The sequence below is a fragment of the Octopus bimaculoides genome, chromosome 22 (genome assembly GCF_046866305.1).
Source record: "Octopus bimaculoides isolate indiv1 chromosome 22, ASM4686630v1, whole genome shotgun sequence".
Classification (NCBI taxonomy): domain Eukaryota; kingdom Metazoa; phylum Mollusca; class Cephalopoda; order Octopoda; family Octopodidae; genus Octopus; species Octopus bimaculoides.
In genome coordinates, this window is record NC_142949.1 from 6,952,812 (window position 1) to 6,972,808 (window position 19,997).

The window sequence follows — 19,997 nt, forward strand, 5'->3', positions numbered from 1 at the left end:
ACATACATACACATATATATATATATATATATATATATATATATATATATATATATATATATATTTGTATATTGCTTGCATTCATTTTTTTCTCTTTTTTTATTATTTTAATTTTTTTTCAGTGAATTGACCAACATATGGACAAAGTATCCAGTGATTGGTATTGGATGGGAATAATTTAATTTCATAATTAAAAAAAAAAAACAAATCAAAAATTAATTAATTAATCAATTAAAATTTTTTTCTTTCTTTCTTTTGTTTTGGTTCTTTTTTTTTTGACCAAACAAAGACAATAAATATTCCATTTTTTTTGTTTGCTTTTTGGTTTTTTTTTTTGTTCAGTTTTGTTTTGAAATGAGAGAGAGATAGAGATAGACAGAAAGAGAAGAAGTAGAAGTAGAAGGGAAAAATAATAAATAAAATATGTCAACAATTTTTAGACATTTAAGGAACAAAAAAAATATTTAACTTCAACATGTACTGTACAAGGTAGAATTTTGACTTTGTCACTAAAACACACAGGTTCTGTTTCTTTAACATTTTGCTTTCTTCTGCTCCAATCAATCACTCTAATTAAAAACTACAATTTTCTCACAAATTACTAAATTCTTTGCTCATTTTTATAACCTTTTTTTCCAATTTTTTTTGTTTGTTTTAAGATTTTTTCAAATTTTGTATATATATATTTTAATCATTCATTCTATCTTTTATCAAACAGACAATTCACCAATCAGTTTAGTTTAGTGTTTAATCCCTAAATTTTTCCCTGTGTTTTTATTATTATTATTATTATTATTATTATTATTATTATTATTATTATTATTAATAATCTATAGTTTCTTACCTATTTATTGCTTATTTATTGAAGTTTAATTTCTCTATCATTCTAATCCTTAATCACTGTTTTTAAAATGTTGCACCTTTATAATTAATATTTTAAAGTTGTTTTTATTGTTTGTTTTTGTTTTCCTTATCATCTAATTTTTTTTCCTTTTTTCTCAATTAACAACTCTGTATTAGTTAATTTTAGAACTCATTAACTTCTATATAGATCACCACTGTCAATCAGTAACAACTGTTTCATTTTAAATACTTTTTGTTGTTTTTCTTTTTGCTTTTCATTATTATTATTATCATTATTATCATTATCTCCTTTTAAAATAGCAATTGAGTAAATGAAGTTTTTCATTAATTTCTCAGAAAAATAACATTTACATAAAATTTTTCTTTTCCTCCTTGTTTGATTTTCTATTTCATCAGAAGAGTTATATCAACTTCCTTTATTTTTATCTTAATTCCTTTAGTAATTTTTAATGAAATAAATATATTTTTGTGAATTTGTATTATGATTTATCTTGTCCTTATTATTTATATAATTATTTAGCATTATTATTATCATTATTATCGATAAACTCTGTAAAAGTTTGATATGTATATTTTAGATAATTTATATTTATTTTTAGTTTATTTTATTTTTCATTTTTTGCTTTAAACTTTTCACTGATTGTATCCTTTTATCAGCGCACACAACTTGTATGAGTTATAGTTTTTGCATGCTGTCATTTGAAATATTCTCATGTAGCTTATATAAGATGTGGCACATACAAATTTTTAGTCATTGATGCATACACAACACCCTTGTCAAAGGTATAAAATTTTGTTGTAAAGAAAAATTCATAAGTTATTTTTTTAAACATCTTACACCATATGTCAAGGGAATATGTGAGAATTTATTAACAGATTTCATTAATCATAAGACAGTTAATTTCATATCAAACTTTTTCACATTTTGGGGTATTTTTTTGTTGTTTTTTTTTAATTTATTTATTTATTTTAATAAGATTTTTGCTAATGCCATACTTGTATACCTAGAACAACTATGAATAACTAAATGAGATCTTTTGTCATACCACAGGTTTCTTATGGATGTTAAACAATATGTAACACACATCGTTGCTCTTCTATAATGTATCACATACATAAAACAGTTTTTGTGTTATGGCGTATAAACAAATAGACAGCTTAGGCAGGTGTTTATACAGGAGTTGCAGCCTAGTGAACTGCTGTACTTCAGGACATACAAATCAACAAAAATTTAAGTGAATTCTTTAATTTAATTTTTTTTTTCATGTACTTCATATTTTACAAAGGAAATTAGCGAGACAATTCTGTTGAAATTCCCAGTTTGGGACAAACCATGATTTTTCTGATGGTTTTATTTATTTATTTATTTATTTAATTTTACTCTTATCGACTCCTATGATTTAAACCGTCAGTTTTAAACCTTCAGCTTTAAAAAAAAAAAATCTTTATTTCAAACCCATATTTTTCATTATTTTAATTTTCAATTCTATCCTAAACACCTAAACTCAGATGAAAAATAATTAGCTAATAGTTATCACCTTCCTAATTAAATAATCACTAAATACTATGACTAATTAAAAACTAAATATTTCAAAAGTTATTTTTAATTACACCTGACTTTTTACTGCTTTCGGAAATATTCTAGGCTTGTTGTATATTTAGTTTATCACCTGTTTTTAATAAGCTACCCTTTTAATACTATTAATATATTCTGAAAGTGACTTTTTATTGCCGGATTATATTTATAAATATATATACATACGTACATACATACATACAAACATATATATATTATATGCATTAATATACATATACATATATGTATGTACGCACACATATATATATACATATATCTTTATATATATATATATATACATAAGTATATATATAAATATTCATATATATATATACGTATATACATGTATATGAATAATTAAAAACACTGGATTATATTATCAAAAGACTATTATATGTCCTAACTTTGTATTACATATCATAAGACTCTAAGATATATCATGATATCTATTATACATCATAAGACACTATGAAATAAACTTAAACCTATTCAATTATTTGTATATTTCTTCTAAAAAAATGTAAGGATAATATTTTAAATATGCTGTAAAAAAATAAGCTGAAATAGAGAGGGTTAGGAGAAACTGTACAGCTAAAACTGAGGGAAATCGAAGAAATGTTGCGGAGTCCGTGGTATTGGGCGACCTAATTCTTCTCGGGCACTTCTTGAAGAGTATGCCATTGCGCAATTGGTCGGCGAGGATTAGCCAACATGTCACTCCAATGACGCAATTCAGTACCAGTGGAGTTGCAGCCAAGGAAGGTTCGCCCAATAGGTTCGGAAGTCCCAATACGATCGTAATCAACGACTGTGATGTAAAGGGACACTTTCTGTAAAAAGATAAGAAAAAAGAAAAAAAGAAAACAAGATTTTTTGTTAATGAAAAATGAAACAATGGAATGTCTTGGGAAATATAATGTCTGAAACCAAGAAATAGTCTACAGAATCCCTCATTATATTATGGAAACATTGCATTCCTGAAAATTTCTGTAAGGTGGAATTCTGAAATGCAGGACATATTCTCTTTTGATTTCCATATTCATTGACATCCATGGAACATTTAAATCTGGCAGAATGTTTTAAGAATGAATAGATACATTATTGCTTGGATTCTCACTATTCTGTGTGCACCCCATGAATTTTCTCATTCTTTAACCTTTTTGACACCAACCTGCCTGAAACCAGCTCTGGCTCTGTACTTTAAACGTCTTGTTTTCAAAAGTTCTGAATCAAAATCTTCCACCAAACCATAGTCACGATTTATGTTCTTAACACTAGCTTAATGATAACTAAGTTATTTTACTAAATTCTTTGTTATATTTAAAATTAATTGGAAGAAACTCTGGGCATCTCAACTGAAATATTGTAACAAAAGGGTTAAAATATATAATAGAGAAACAATTCTTAACCCTTTTGATACCAACCTGACTGAAACTGCATCTGGCTCTGTAGTACAAATGTCTTGTTTTCAAAAGTTCTTAATTAAATCTTCCACCAAACCTGAGTCACAATTCATGTTCTTAACACTAGCTTAATGATAACTAAGTTATTTTACTAAATTCTTTGTTATATTTAAAATTAATTTAAAGAAACACAGAGCATCTCAACTGAAATATGGTAACAAAAAGATTAAGCTAGAGTTTGAGCTAAAATTTCACATAATATTTGAAGGAAGGTTTTGATTTAAATCATTTTAAAACTGAAAGCTTAAAATAAAATGATATTTTTATATAAGTTTTTAATGCTTAAATACATAAAAAACCCATTCCATATCAGAAATGTGAACTGTTTGAAGTATGGAGCAGAACAATTCCTTCCTTATTAATATTCCTGCTGTGAAGGCATGTGACTTAGTGGCTAGAGTATTCAGCTCAAGATCGCAAGGTCATGAGTTCAATTCCTGGCGACACATTATGTTCTTGAGCAAGACACTTCATTTCATGTTGCTCCAGTCTATTCAGCTGGAAAAAATGAGTAGTACTTGTATTTCAAAGGGACAGTCTTGTCACATTCTGTGTCATGCCAAATCTCCCTGAGAACTACATTAAGGGTACACAAGTCTGTGGAATGCTCAACCATTTGCACATTAATTTCAAGAGCAGGCTGTTCTGTTGATCAGATCAACTGGAACCCTTGTCATCATAACTGATGGCGTGCCAGTAATATTTCTGCTCCCAGAGAACATATTTCACATCAGATACCCCCCTCTATTCATACATCATACGTTGAATTCTATTTGGAGCAGCAGACATCAAAATATCTCTAAAAATATTCCAAAGACATGATGTCTTTTATCTTTTACTTGTTTCAGACTGTGGCCATGCTGGGGCACTGCCTCGAAGAATTTTAATCAAACAAATTGACCCAGTTCTGTTTCTAAGCCTGGTACTTATTCTATAAGTCTCTTTTGCTGAACTGTTAATTTATGAGGGGGGGAGGTGTAACACACCAACACCAATTGTCAATGGTCAAAGAAAATGAACAAACATGATGATAATAATAATAATGGTCAGTACTCTGACAGAATTATAATTCTTCATTGCAATCAACTCCATTCTATGAATTGTGTTCCCTAAAACAAACCAAAACTGCAGTAACTACAACATTATCAAGAAAGCCAAAAATCAAATCATATAAAAATGTATCTGTCGTTTTGCTTAATAAAAAAATTGCTATTATTTTTAATTAAAAAAAAAAACACTAAAAAAAGTCTGATTCTTGTGTTCTTAACTGTGGGGATTAATCATCATCATCATCATCATATTCCCCACTATCAGCATCAGCATCATCATTATTATCCCTGTTATCATTACCATTATTAGGGGCTGTGTCGCTCTTATTGTCATCACAACAGTAACGGTCATAATTGTATTCATCATTGTCATCACCTTCATCATCTTCATCATCATCATCATTATCATCACTACTTTTCCGATTATTATCCTAACCTTAAAAACCTCTAAATCTTTTCACATTTACTTAGTTATTTTACTGGAATGATTATATTAACTTTTATCAGTTTGAAAAAGTAAATAATAAACATATAAATTAATCAACAAATAAATGAATAAATACATTTTTGGTTAGGATTACCTTCTTATCAAAGTTTAAGAAACACATATGTCTCCTCACCTCACTCAACACCTCAAAAATATAAATTTGAAGAAAAACAAAACAGCAAAAGCCATGCAGTGCAGTTAAAAGAAGAAAGAAATATTTGAGAAAAGCTGCTTTGTGCAGTGATTCCCAACTAGGGTCCATATGGCCTCTGGAGGTCCATATGATGCTTGAGGATCCATATAAGACCTTTTTTTTTAAAATTAAACTTTATCTGCAATAAATTGGTTAAGCTTCTACAATATACAACATATTTAAACAATTTTTTTTATACGATTCTTAATAATTTTTAATTATAAAAATATAATTGGGTTTTTTAAAACATCGAATGGCTAGGAGGGTCTATCTGAGCAAGATAGGAACCAAAGGGGTCCATAAGTAAAAAAAACCAAAAAAATGGTTGAGAAACACTGGCTTAGAGCATGCTGGACATTTGCAGGAAGAATTTGAAGAAATTTTAAAAATTTGGAGAAATTTGAAGAATTTGGAGAAATTTGAAAAATTTAGAGAAATCAGAGAAAATTAGAGTGAAAATGTCTTTTTGTTTTCTTTTACTTGTTTCATTAATCCTGTAATGCCTTGTAGTATCAAGATTTTGAAGACATGATTGTTTATTTTTAGAATGACATTGTAGGGTAAGTGTGAGAAACCAAATCTGACCAGTTTCAACATAAAACAGATAGAATATTTGAGCCAGATATGGTCAGTTTAAATGCTAAAGGGTTGAACTTATGCTCCAGCCATATGGTGCATATGTTAATAGTACCAATATGGAAAGGTCTTTCAGCTTTTGCCAGTCAAAGAAGTTTATGTTGATTTTTGTTCATGAAGAAACTGCTGTCAATGACTGAAAGAAGTTTATGGAATCATAAATGGACATCGACTGTGTTAAAACCGAAGACTAAAGCACTTCAATATAAGGTTCTAAACCAAATATTCTCTTTGACTAATTCTTTGTCCTTCATTTCTCCCATCTAATGTCTCTTCTTTTCTTTTCATAATTTATTTTGGTGAAGATTGTACAACACCCATAATTCCCTGATGCCATTGGGAGGAAGGAGAGAATCATTCTCAGACCTGGTGCTTGTAACTGAATGGACTGAGCTAAAGTCACTTAACCATTTTGGCATCATTTTGCTAGAGACTACTTGTGGTTCTATGATGCAAAATTCTTATTTAAAGCTGTCTGCATAATATACTTCTTTCAAAGCTTTGTTAATCTATTTTCCAAGCACCAGATTAATAATCCAAGATATTCTACCAAAAACTCTTCATTATTTTTAAAATTTATTAAAACAAAGGCAGCATATTTTAACAGAAATATGGTAACAAAAGGGTCAACCCTTTTGGCACCAACCTGCTTGAGCCTGCCCCTGGTTTTATGATTCAAACTTCATGTCTAAATTAAAATCTTCCATCAAAATTTCATGCTCATTTATGTTCCACACATAAGCTTAAATAATCCAAGATATTCTACAAAATTTTCCATTATTTTCAGAACTGCAACAAAGGCAGTGTATTTCAGTAGCAATATGGTAACAGAAGAGTTAAGAGTGAGGTGGTGGTGGTGGTGTTGGACTGCTTAAGAGATTTAAGTCCAACATTGGCAGAAGATTCGTTTATTGCAGCAATGGATCGGATAAATTTTGCTACCATGACAACAGCAGACTCAATAATTTTCTTACCAAAGCAGCATTTCTAATCAATTTTATTACCAAGGCTGCAGACAGGATGGATTCTGGTACCAAAGCAACAAATCTGATATGATTTGTTACCAAGGCAACAGATCTAATATATATATTGTTTCCAAGGTGCCTTATTGTTTGAATATTCCATTCTACAAATTCTTATGGCATCATTTTGTCAACAACAGGCCATCATCATTGATTTTCTCAGACTAAGAATTTTTTGTATTGTTTATGAATCTAATATAATTTTGTTGCTCATTTTAAAACATTTTTTTCTCAAAGTTTTTAACCTTTTTTTCCCTTTTTTAGCAAGCGACTTCGTGAGAAACAGACCTCCCCCTGGATAGGACACATAGTTATCAAAGATGGCATTCTTTTACAAGAGGAAATCAACTCCATCCTGTTTCTACATATAACAGTCAACTGGCTCAGTGGTTAGAGTGTTAAGCTCACAATCATGAGGTAGTGAGTTTGATCCCCAGACTAGGCTGTGTGTTGTCTTCTTGAGCAAGATACTTCATTTCACGTTGCCCCAGTTCACTCAAGTGTAGAAATGAATTGGGATGTTATTGGTGTCAAGCTTCATCAGCTTTTGCCTTTCTCTTGGATAATGTTGGTGGTATGGAGAGGCAAAACCGGTATGCATGGGCGACTGCTGGTTTTCCATAAACAATCTTGCTTGGACTTGTGCTTTGGAGGGGAACTTTCTAGGTGCAATCCCATGATCATTAGTATACACGTTTACGGATAGGTTAACTGGACCATCGAGAGTTGAGTGTATTGACCAAGGACAGAATCCACAACTAGTAATAAGGTTTGAACTAGTGACCTTCTCATTTGGTTTTCTGGCACACTATTCTTTCAGCCAACCACATTCTTCAAGTTGGTGGCAATTGGTATTTGGGTCAAACCAAATAAAATTGTTTCTGTTGGTTTTAGTCTTTCAAATCGTTGATATTACCTGAATTCTTCACAACTCCCAACAGAAGAATTACTGTTATTTGGTGACAAAGCAGGATTTGAACTCAGAACATGCAGAGCCAGAACAGATAGCACAAGACATGTCAACTGACATGGTTATGATCTACCAATCCATTGCTCTCGACTGGTACTTTTTTTTTATCAACCTTTATAGGATAAAAAGCAAAGTTGACGTTTTTATTGTTTAAAAGAAGACATTTGATAAGTCCTTTTACATATTTTTCAAAAATAGAATAAATTGGTAAATTGGTGAACTGGTAAATTGGTTTACTATGATGAAGTGGATAGTCTAACAAACACATCAAGGAGTAGTGCCAGATTTAGGGATAAACCAAACAAATTACAGTTTAGGGGTACACAATCCATATGGGCCCCAGATAATCAAAAATAATTATATATATATATATATGCACACACATTGCACTTAAAGGTCTCACAAAAATTGAAAACACACACACCATACACACACTCACATGCATGTATATATATATGTGAATATACATTCACATATATATAGTAGTTATATATTAATGTTTACAAGATTCAGACATTTTATTGGAGATCTTGAGAGAAGAGACACCTTGGGGAAATCAGATTAATTCTTACTTAGAACAAATAAATAATTCAATAAAATATCTAAGAAACAAACAAAACAACAGAAAGAAACTACAAAACAGACAAAAGACAATGTGCAACACTAAATATGACAATACTGACCATTATTAGAATCAGAGGATTAAGTTTATAAGACAAAGGTGGCGGAGTCAGTTTGACAATACTTGACTCAACAAAATTATGGCAAAACAACAAGATATATAACAAAACAGGGGAGATTTAGACAAAGTTGAACAAAATTGTTAACCTCTTTGTTATCATATTTCTGTTGTATTATGCTGCCTTTGTTTCAATAAATTTTCAAAGTAATAAAGGATTTTGTAAAATAACTTTGTCATTATTAATCTGGTATTTGAAACACTAATTAATTTATAATTTTGATAGAAGACTTTAACCCTTTTGTTACCGTATTTCTGCTAAAATTCCCTGCCTCTGTTTCAATTAACTTTGCTAGTAATGAAGAGTTTCATGACATAACTTTGTCATTATTAATCTGGTATTTGAAACATAATTTATAATTTTGATGGAAGATTTTGGATCACTTTAACCCTTTTCTTACCATATTTCTGTTGAAATATACTACTTTTGTTTAAATTAGTTTTGAAAATAATATAACTTTATTTCTATTGAGCTGGTGTTTGAAACAAATTAACATGAAGTTCTGATAGAAGGTTTTATTCCATACCCTTGTTTCTCCTACTACCCTGTGCCCTGTATTCAGCCATTCCATTGATGTTGTTGATAATTTGCATAATGGAGATATATATTGATCACTTAACAGCGTTCTTTATATTTTTTGCTAAACACTGAGAAGGTGCTTTTAATAAGATTATATGATTCTTCAAAAAGCACTCATACAGATCTATCTATCTATCTATCTATCTATCTATCTATCTATCTATCTATCTATATATATATATATATATATATATATATATATATATACACACACACACACATATATATATATATATATATATATATATATATATAAAAGCAACAGGCTTCTTTCTGCTTCCATTTATCAAATCTGCTCACATAGCATTGGTTGGCCCAGGGCTATAGTAGAAGACATTTGCCCAAGGTGTCACACAGTGGGACTGAACCAAGAACCAAGTGGCTGGAGAGCAAACTTCTTACCACATAGCTACACCGGTGCTTATGATTAAAGAGCTTGTATGAATCGTGACCTGGAGATCAATGGTGGGGGAGCAATCTCCTGGTAAAATCAGCCATGCAAGACACATCAAGGGATAAGAGCCAGCCAAATTCTTAATCACCTTTAATTGTTGAGAGGAGTAAATCTCAATGACATGAAATAGATCCCACCTTCAGGATGCAGGAAGGTGTTGGGATGGTTGTGCATACTTTGACAATCTGGTGTTATGACATTATAGAGTAGATTTGGCCAGTGTGAACATAAAACAAGTGGAATATTTGGGTCTTATATGACGAGTGGCTATGTGGTAAGTAGCTTGCTTATCAACCACATGGTTCCGGGTTCAGTCCCACTGCGTGGCATCTTGGGCAAGTGTCTTCTACTATAGCCTCGGGCCGACCAAAGCCTTGTAAGTGGATTTGATAGACGGAAACTGAAAGAAGCCCATCGTATATATATATATATATATAAATATGTGTGTGTGTGTTTGTCCCCCTAGCATTGCTTGACAACCGATGCTGGTGTGTTTATGTCCCCGTAACTTAGAGGTTCGGCAAAAGAGACCGATAGAATAAGTACTTGGCTTACAAAGAATAAGTCCTGGGGTCGATTTGCTCGACTAAAGGCGGTGCTCCAGCATGGCCACAGTCAAATGACTAAAAGAGTAAAAGAGAGAGTCTAACTCTCAGTATTCAGATTAGTCTGTAATGCTTATTTAGTCACATTGTTTTAAATTAGTCATGCATTAATCTTGTAGCTTTGAGATTTCAACGATGTGATTGTTTACTTTTAGAATGGTATTGTAGAGTAGGTGTGAGAGGCTGGAGCTGGCTGGTTCGAACATAAAGCAGGTGGAGTATCTGGGCTTAATATGGCTGGTTTAGCTTCTTATCATTCATATTACTCTGTCAAACGCAATGCTTATTTATACACATTATTTTAATTTAACTATGCATTATCTCATAGCTTTGAGATTTCAACGATGCAATTGTCTATTTTTAGAATGACATTGTAAGAAAAGTGTGAAAGGCTGGATCCGGCCGGTTTAAAAATATTCGGTAGAATATTCGAGCCTGATACGGCCATTTTAAATTACTGGTAAAAACCATACAAAGGACTTACATATATTTTCCGTCAACTAAATTTCACTTTCAAGTATGGGTCAGCGTAAGATATTAGAAAATTAGATTTGCCCAAGATACTACAGTGGAATTGAAACTGTGGGCTTTTGACAAAGAAACAAATATGTTAATTAACCGTTTGACTATACTGTGTATGCAAAGATAACACAATGAGATAAATATCGGATAACATATAAATCCAAACTCAGGAGAATATGTTGTGCCTGTAATTCAAAGGGTCAGGTTTGTCACACGGAATCTCCCTGAATTACATTAAGGGTATACGTGTCTGTGGAGTGCTCAGCCACTTGAACGTTAATTTCACGAGCAGGCTGTTCCGTTGATCGGATCAACTGGAACCCTCGACGTCGTAAGCGACGGAGTGCCAACATACACACCGTCAGTACCGCCATTTTGAAACAGTTATAGAAGATGTCACAATTGTCACCTCCGAAAGTTTACCTTCAACTATCACGGCTGTATCGCCCTTCTAAGACTTTTTGACGTCAACAAAAATTACTGAAACGACATTATCTCGGAAGAGATATTCTTTCTTCGCTGTGGATATACACATAAGTAACAAACATGCAACACTAGATCTTTAAATGCAAACGATTCCACCCGACGATCCATCATTTTCCCCCTTCAACTTGCGATTCAAAAACGACAACAAAATAGCTGTGCTTAGAAAAACAGTAACAGATCGAAAGGTCGAAAGGAAAAAGAAATAATAAAACCCCAATGTCGTTTATATTCGATAACATACAACTTTTGATATATGGTACGTAGAGTGTTTCTATTTTAATCTAACAAGTACCTTGTTTTGTCTTTTTTCATGATAACCATGTAAGATAACGACACATTCATAGAGACTCTAATATCTGTCACCTCCGTTTTTCTTTCCTTTTTTTCCCCCATTCTATCTCAATATTTACGCTTTTATATGCACTCCTATGTATATTCAAATTGATATATATACGTTGGACCGGATTGATAAACAAACTAGAGAAAGAAGCCTTAATTGTACTCGATATGGAACAAGTTTTTTTCTGTGTTTCCAACTAATCTTTGTTTCACCCTCTTTTTAAAAACAGTGATAACAGATTAATATTTTTTTATTTTTAAAGTAAACAAAAGCTTGCTTCAGTTTCTAAATATACAATAAATAAACTGGAAACGTTGAAAATCTGAATAAGTAAGAGGAGGAACAAGTAGCATTCAGGTGTATGCAGACACCATCAAGTGTAGAATCTTGTGGAATAAGTTGTCATGGGAGCTTTCTTGGGTGATGGGATGATCTTTCGGTACAATACCTAGAAAGATCACCCTTTCTTGATATACACAAGCCAGAAAAACATAATGAAGTGGGAACGGGAGATGGCCTTCGTTTTGGCTTCAGCAGTACGCAGGGGTGGCGTGTGTAAATGGAGGATTCCCACACGGCAGCTCTCGGCCTACCCCATGGCCTTACTATTTCGCTATATTCGATGGTCATGCTGGAGTTAAGGTACCAGCCTACTGTGCAGCTCAGCTGATGGAACATATCATTGCCAATGAAGACTTTCTTGTCAAACTTGATGTCAGCCAGGGTACAGAAATTCTTCCCTCTATTATGGATGTGTCGAAAGACATCAAGACGGACTTTCTTAAGTTTGATGACTGCAGGCGAACAATACCAGAAATGGTTAGTGGGGAAGACAAAAGTAGCTCTGCAGCAGTATGTGCTATTGTCTCACCAACACACAACTTCTTTGCTAATTGCAGAGATTCTTGGGTGATTCTGTGTCAAGAAGGTAAATGTTCACTTTCTGATCACAAACCTGTGGAGGCGCAATGGCCTAGTGGTTAGGGCAGCGGAATGGCGGTCGTAGGATCGCGGTTTCGATTCCCAGACTGGGCGTTGTGAGTGTTTATTGAGCGAAAACACCTAAAGCTCCACGAGGCTCTGGCAGGGGATGGTGGCGAACCCTGCTGTACTCTTCCACCACAACTTTCTCTCACTCTTACTTCCTGTTTCTTTTGTGCCTGTAATTCAAAGGAACAGCCTTGTCACACTGTGTCACGCTGAATATCCCCGAGAACTACGTTAAGGGTACACGTGTCTGTGGAGTGCTCAGCCACTTGCACGTTAATTTCACGAGCAGGCTGTTCCATTGATTGGATCAACTGGAACCCTCGACGTCCGTAAGCGACGGGGTGCCAACAACAGATCACAAACCTGTAAATCTTGCCGAGAAGGAATGTATACAGAATGCTGGAAGCAGTGCATCAATGGATCTTTAACAATATCCTGGGTTCCTGGAGGCTTTGAATATAAAAATGTTGAAGGAAAAGAGCCATGTGAGCAGTTGGTATCTCTAGAGCCAGAAATTTTCACCAAATGCCGAAATAAGAAGAATGAATTCTTAGTACTAAGGGAAGTCTAAATAACAAGAGCACCAAAGCTGTCAGAAGAGACAGTCAGGAAAGAGAACTGGACATACATTTGGAGAACAAAATTAAAGAAATCCTAGACAACTACAAACCCAAAGATGATGTCAACCTTTCTCTTGTGATGTACAAGTTGATGGATGGTGAAATAAAAGGGTTGCCAGTTAAACTGGTGGCAGTTTCAGTTCTAAGCGAATGACAGTTGGAAGTGTCTTAAAGTGAGGAAAAACTGAGGCCAGCTTCTGTAGAGATTACTGAACCATTCTGAAAAGAATGAATCTAAACATGGGACAACAAAGGAACCCAAACATAGAACAATATATTGAGCCAACCATTGGGCAATATATACATCTATATATATAAATGTTATATATATATATATATATATATATATATATATATATATATATATATATATATATATATATGTATATATATATATATTCATTATTATGATTGACCGTTGACTGAACACTATTCAATTTTTTTTCTCCGTGTCTCCGTATTCTTCTCCTTGTCTCCGTATTCTTTCTGTTGAAGAGCGTAGCTCGAAACGTCAAAGACTTTCCGTATTCCCGAGCCTCATACTAATATATACTTTTGTTATTTACACCACCTGTCCTCGTCTGTTGTTATTATTTGTATATTCTCCCATATATATGTATATATATGTGTGTGTGTGTGTGTATATATATATATATATATATGTATATATATATATATATATGTGTGTGTATATATATATGTTTATATGTGTATATATGTGTGCGTGTGTGTATATATATATATGTATACACTCTCTCTTTCCTTTCCTGAGCGTCCAATAATACTATCCATATCACGTCCTCACTTTGTTGTTTTTTTGTTTTTTTGTTATTGTGTTTTTGAACTATATATATATATATATATGTATATATGTGTGTGTGTATGTATATATGTGTGTGTGTATGTATATATGTGTGTGTGTATATATATATGTATATATGTGTGTGTATATATATATGTATATATGTGTGTGTATATATATATGTATATATGTGTGTATATATATATGTATATATATGTGTGTGTATATATATGTGTATATATGTGTGCGTGTGTGTATATATACTATTTTACTTGTTTCAGTCATTTGACTGCGGCCATGCTGGAGCACTGCCTTTAATTATACATATATATTAATAATGTGTTTTGAATGTCACAGCAATGCACTATAATAACTGGTGTAATTCAATCATCCCTAGTCTGATATAATATTTCGGAATATAAAAATTCCTTCTTCAGATATCCCAGGGGATTGATCGCGTCACTGCTAGAATTGATTCTAGCAGTGACTCGATCAATCCGAAATATTATATCAGACTATGGAAGATTAAATTATACCAGTTATTATAGTGCATTGTTGTGACATTCAAAACACATTATGACTGTTTATTATTATTGTTTACCAGCAGTACATAATGCTTCAAGTGAAATACAGTACTTTCCTATATATATATATCATCATCATCATTATCATCATCGTTTAACGTCCGCTTTCCATGCTAGCATTGGTTGGACGATTTGACTGAGGACTGGTGCAACCGGATGGCTACACCAGGCTCCAATCTAATTTGGCAGAGTTTCTACAGCTGGATGCCCTTCCTAACGCCAACCACTCAGAGAGTGTATATATATATATATATATATATATATGTATATATATATATATATGTATGTATATATATGAATATATATATATATATTTTTATATATGTATATATATATTTGTATGTATGCATATATATATATATATATATACATATATGTATATGTGTATGCATATATGTATGTATATGTGTATGCATATATATATATGCATGCATATATGTATGTATATATGTATGCATATATATATGTATGCATATATATATATGTATGCATATATGTATGTATATATATGTATGTATCTAAATTTTGTACAACTCTTACTCTGTCTTTTATCCCCCCTCTCATTTTTCTTCCTTTTTTTGCTCCCCCTCTCTCACATTTCTTGGCCCTCTCTTTCTTTAACTCCCACTCATTTATCTCCCCTTACTCTTCGTCTTTAATTTTTTTTTCTAATTCTTCAATCCCGCTGCCCCCTACCCATCTCTCCTCCTTCCACGTGAGCGGTGTCTGGCCAGCCATGATCTTTCTTTCTTGTCCTGAGTGCTGACCGCTAACCCCTCTTATGTCCATCTCCTCTGCTCATGCCTTTAGGCTTTCACTTTATACACGCCAGCTTCGATTTGTTCTCAGTTAAGACACCTGTTATTATTTCTTGTTGTTTGTATTCATAATTCTGTACCATATTCTCCATTTTTTGTTTGTTTTTTTTTTGTCTTTGTTGCCATACACATTCGCTAGCTTTCTTACAAAGGGGTCTAATGCTCTTAGCTTCGACTTTTTTGGGGAGAAAACTAAATTGAACCATCTCAAGTGTAACTGCCTGAAATGGTCGTGACTTCTGGAACTTGATTCAAGAAAGAAAGCCACGAATGACCTGTCTTTTTTTTGCCTGTCCTTCTAATTGTTGTTTTTCTTGTCCGTCTTTGTATTGTCTATCTGTTTGAATGTTTTAATGTCCTCTATTGCGTTTTTGTTCCATTTTTATATATATATATATATATATATACACATATATATATATATATATGCTGCTGCACTGGCTCCAGTGCAGGTGGCGCGTAAAATACACCATTTTGATCGTGGCCGTTGCCAGTACCGCCTGACTGGCCTTCGTGCCGGTGGCACATAAAAGCACCCACTACACTCTTGGAGTGGTTGGCGTTAGGAAGGGCATCCAGCTGTAGAAACTCTGCCAGATCAGATTGGAGCCTGGTGTAGCCATCTGGTTCACCAGTCCCAATAAATAAATCGTCCAACCCATGCTAGCATGGAAAGCGGACGTTAAACGATGATGATTATATATATATATATATATATGTATGCATATATATATATGTATTCATATATATATGTATGCTTATATATATGTATGCCTATATATGTATATATATGTCTGTATGTATGTATATATATATATATATGTATGTATATATAATCTACTTACATACATTTAAGTATTTGCATTCACATGGACTAGTTTCTGCATTGGCAAAATAAGCCTTAGCTTCTTCAGCACCCATTACCATGTGTATATATGTGTACGTATATATATATATGTGTGTGTATATATATATGTATGTATATATATATGTGTATATATATGTATATATATATGTGTGTATGTATATATATATATATATATGTGTATGTATATATGTGTATATATGTGTATGTGTATATATGTGTGTATGTATATATGTGTATATATGTGTGTATGTATATATGTATGTATATATATGTACATATATATATGTGTAATGTGTACATATATATATGTATATATATGTGTACATATATATATATGTATGTGTATATATGCGTGTATGTGTATATATGTGTATGTATATATATGTATATATATGTATGTATGTATGTCTATCTATCTATCTATGGAAAGAGGTTGCCCTTTCAACAGGGATTCATTTCATCCAAGCATACATCAGTTTAGCTCCATATTGATTAATATTCCTGGAATTTGTTAATTTGTTAATTGGTGTTTATTGGTGGTTCTTCTTTGACATCGGTGCTTAACACTTATGAAGTTCCAGTTGTTGTTATAGCAATGGAAACATGCATAGGTGACATGAGATTGACTACTATTATGAAGATAAATTGATTTTCTATGTCACACTCTCCATTTTCTTGATATGATACTTTATATATATATGCATGCAGATACCATCAGAAGTAAAATCTTGTGGAATAAGTTGTATGTATATATGGACTCAGAGATAGGATAATATGTGAAGTCAAAAATAGGATAATATATTCAGCCAAACACAGGGCAATAAATATAGGGATGAAGAAATAGGACAATATGTGGACTCAGACATAGGACAACATATTTAGTCAAATAGAGGACAATAGAAGGGGTTAAAGACAGAACAGCATGTCAGACTGAGTACAGGACAACATATATATATATATATATATATATATATATATATATATATATATATATATATATATATATATATATTGTGTGTGTGTGTATACAAACACACACACATACATACATACATATATATATATATATATATATATATATATATATATACATACACACACACAGAGTGATGCTTCGATATTCAAGTTAATTTTTTCTTGGAGAACGCTCGTAAAGCAAAAGCTCATTAACAGAAAATAAGACATGTAAAAGCTCATAAACCCAGGGTCTCATAAAACGGGTCCTTGTAAAGTGATGTATTACTGCAACATGGACTTAGACATAGGAAAATTTACAGAAACAAACACAGAACTATACATGGTTCTAAACCTAAGACAATATAGGGATCCAAATGTATGGAATGATATATGAGTTTAGTTATAGGACAGTATAAAAATATGTGTGTAGCTGACACTTGGAAAGCAAATATATATTGGTAGCGTGTACCATGCTTTCACTAATTGTTTTAGGTGCCTGTGTAGTTGTGTGTAGATATGGGTACCTCCTTGGCCCATTCACCATTGAACCAGTGGAATATAAAAGATATGACAGCTACAGGGAGGAAGAAAGAGAGAGACAGAGCTGTATGAGTACTCCGGTGGTACTCAATTTCAGCATGGAAAGAAGTGCCTTGCTCAAGAACACTATGCTCTGCCTAGACCTGGAATAAAAACCCATGACCATATGATCGTGAGGTAAACCCCTAATATATATGAGCTGTATAGAACCATATATGAACTCTAAAAAGGACAGGTAAGGCATATCAAAAAAAGATAAAAAGGTAAGACAGTGGGAAAGGTTTGGGTGAAACACACAGGACAGTTTGGGATACTCCACACAGAGTGAACAGAATTGTTAGAACTAAGTTATACACATGGGGACAGAAATATTAGGACAACATTTTAAGCAGACAACACTACAAAAACACGATTAAAAAAATGTAGAATGGACTTTTAAAACAAACTTATAAATTTAGAATATATTAATTCCTGAAAGAATTTTCAGAAATGTTTCAATACTCTAAATTTGTCTTTGAGACTGTAAACTATAAAAACAGAATGGTACAAAACAAAACAAACAAAAAAGAAAGAAATCTACTACATATAATGTTTTTCCATGCATCTTGAAGTGTGCACCATTTCCATATTGATGGTGTGGAATGCATCTAAGAAATTCTATGAAGGCAGAAAAGTAACACAAAAAAATAATCAAAGAACACATCAACATTCCAAGAGTTATGCAACATTTTCAGATGTGGCACTGCTGCTGCTACTACTACTACTACTACTACAATCACATGATAATCAAGGTAAACAGTTGGAGGGAAGGGAGGAAGGAGACGTAATGTAGACATTGGTGGTGATTGGGAGGGGTGGGGGAACAAGGGTTTATACCTGTATTTGTTCAAAGGGGACTTCGAACGCAAATGATTCATTGTAGTATGGATTCAGTGTACATTTCTTGATAGTGGTTTTCTTCTTCTTAATTCTTTTACCGTTTAGCATCAGAGATATCTTAACATAAGGATCTGGATTGAAAAAGAGAAGCACAAAGAAGAGCGGCTTGAAGGAAACATGAAGACAGAAGGTGAAAAACGGAGATTAAAAAAAACAAAAAAAAACAAAACAAAGACACCGCATGCGTGAAGTGGTGGCCTTGTTGCTGGGTCGTAAGATCAGCTTAGGAGGAAGTTTGGTAGGAATGAAAAATAAAAAGAGCAGTTTAAGATAAACAAAAAGCCATTAGTTGAAGAATTCCCAAAACCTGGAAGAAAATTTTATACTAATACAAATATGTCAACAGAGATCAGAGGTGGCTTGGTTCTTTTCAATTTGGTTATATTTGAAGAAATAACTTCGAATTAATGTTTAACCCTTTAGTATTCAGATTTCTTTGTCAAATGTAATGTTCTTTTATTCATATTCTTTTGAATTAGTCATGCCCTTTCTTGTAGATTTGAGATTTCATTGACATGGTTGTTTATTTTTAGAATAATATTGTAAGGTAGGTGTGAGAATCTGGATCTGGCCAGTTTGAACATAAAACAGGTAGAATATTTAGGCAGGATATGGCTGGTTCAAATGCTAAAGGATTAATGCTTGAGAAACATCCATGTGTGTGTATGTTGGGCGGTGGGGAGGTATTAGCTTTTGTGGATGTTATTTTGTTTTTTTTATACATTTTAACCACTTACGTTTTCACCTTTCCATAGCCACCTCCGTTAAGTCCATACTTGTATTAATATTAGCCCAAACACACACATATATATATGTATATATATATATGTATGTATGTATATCATATAAACACAGAAATCTGAACACAAAATTCCTCTCTGTCCATTACCATT

At 32.5% G+C, this 19,997-nt stretch overlaps 1 protein-coding gene and 1 pseudogene across 14 annotated transcripts in view; one reads left to right on the forward strand and one right to left on the reverse strand.

Moving 5' to 3' along the window:
- Positions 1-901: 901 nt before the first annotated feature.
- The window catches only part of LOC106872335 (synaptotagmin-1), a 172,190-nt gene continuing 153,094 nt past the window's right edge, over positions 902-19,997 (reverse strand). For 7 of the 14 annotated variants that reach the window (XM_089339864.1, XM_089339862.1, XM_089339859.1 and 4 more), the window contains 2 exons: positions 19,042-19,175; positions 902-3,270 (listed from right to left, as the gene is read on the reverse strand). In XM_089339864.1, the coding sequence (XP_089195990.1) occupies positions 3,085-3,270; positions 19,042-19,175 (320 nt within the window). In that variant the 3' untranslated portion in view covers positions 902-3,084. The remainder of the gene's footprint in view (positions 3,271-19,041; positions 19,176-19,997) is intronic. The other 7 variants (XM_089339852.1, XM_089339855.1, XM_089339863.1 and 4 more) reach the window with 2 other exon arrangements.
- Positions 12,075-12,970, forward strand: LOC149131389 (protein phosphatase 1B pseudogene; annotated as a pseudogene).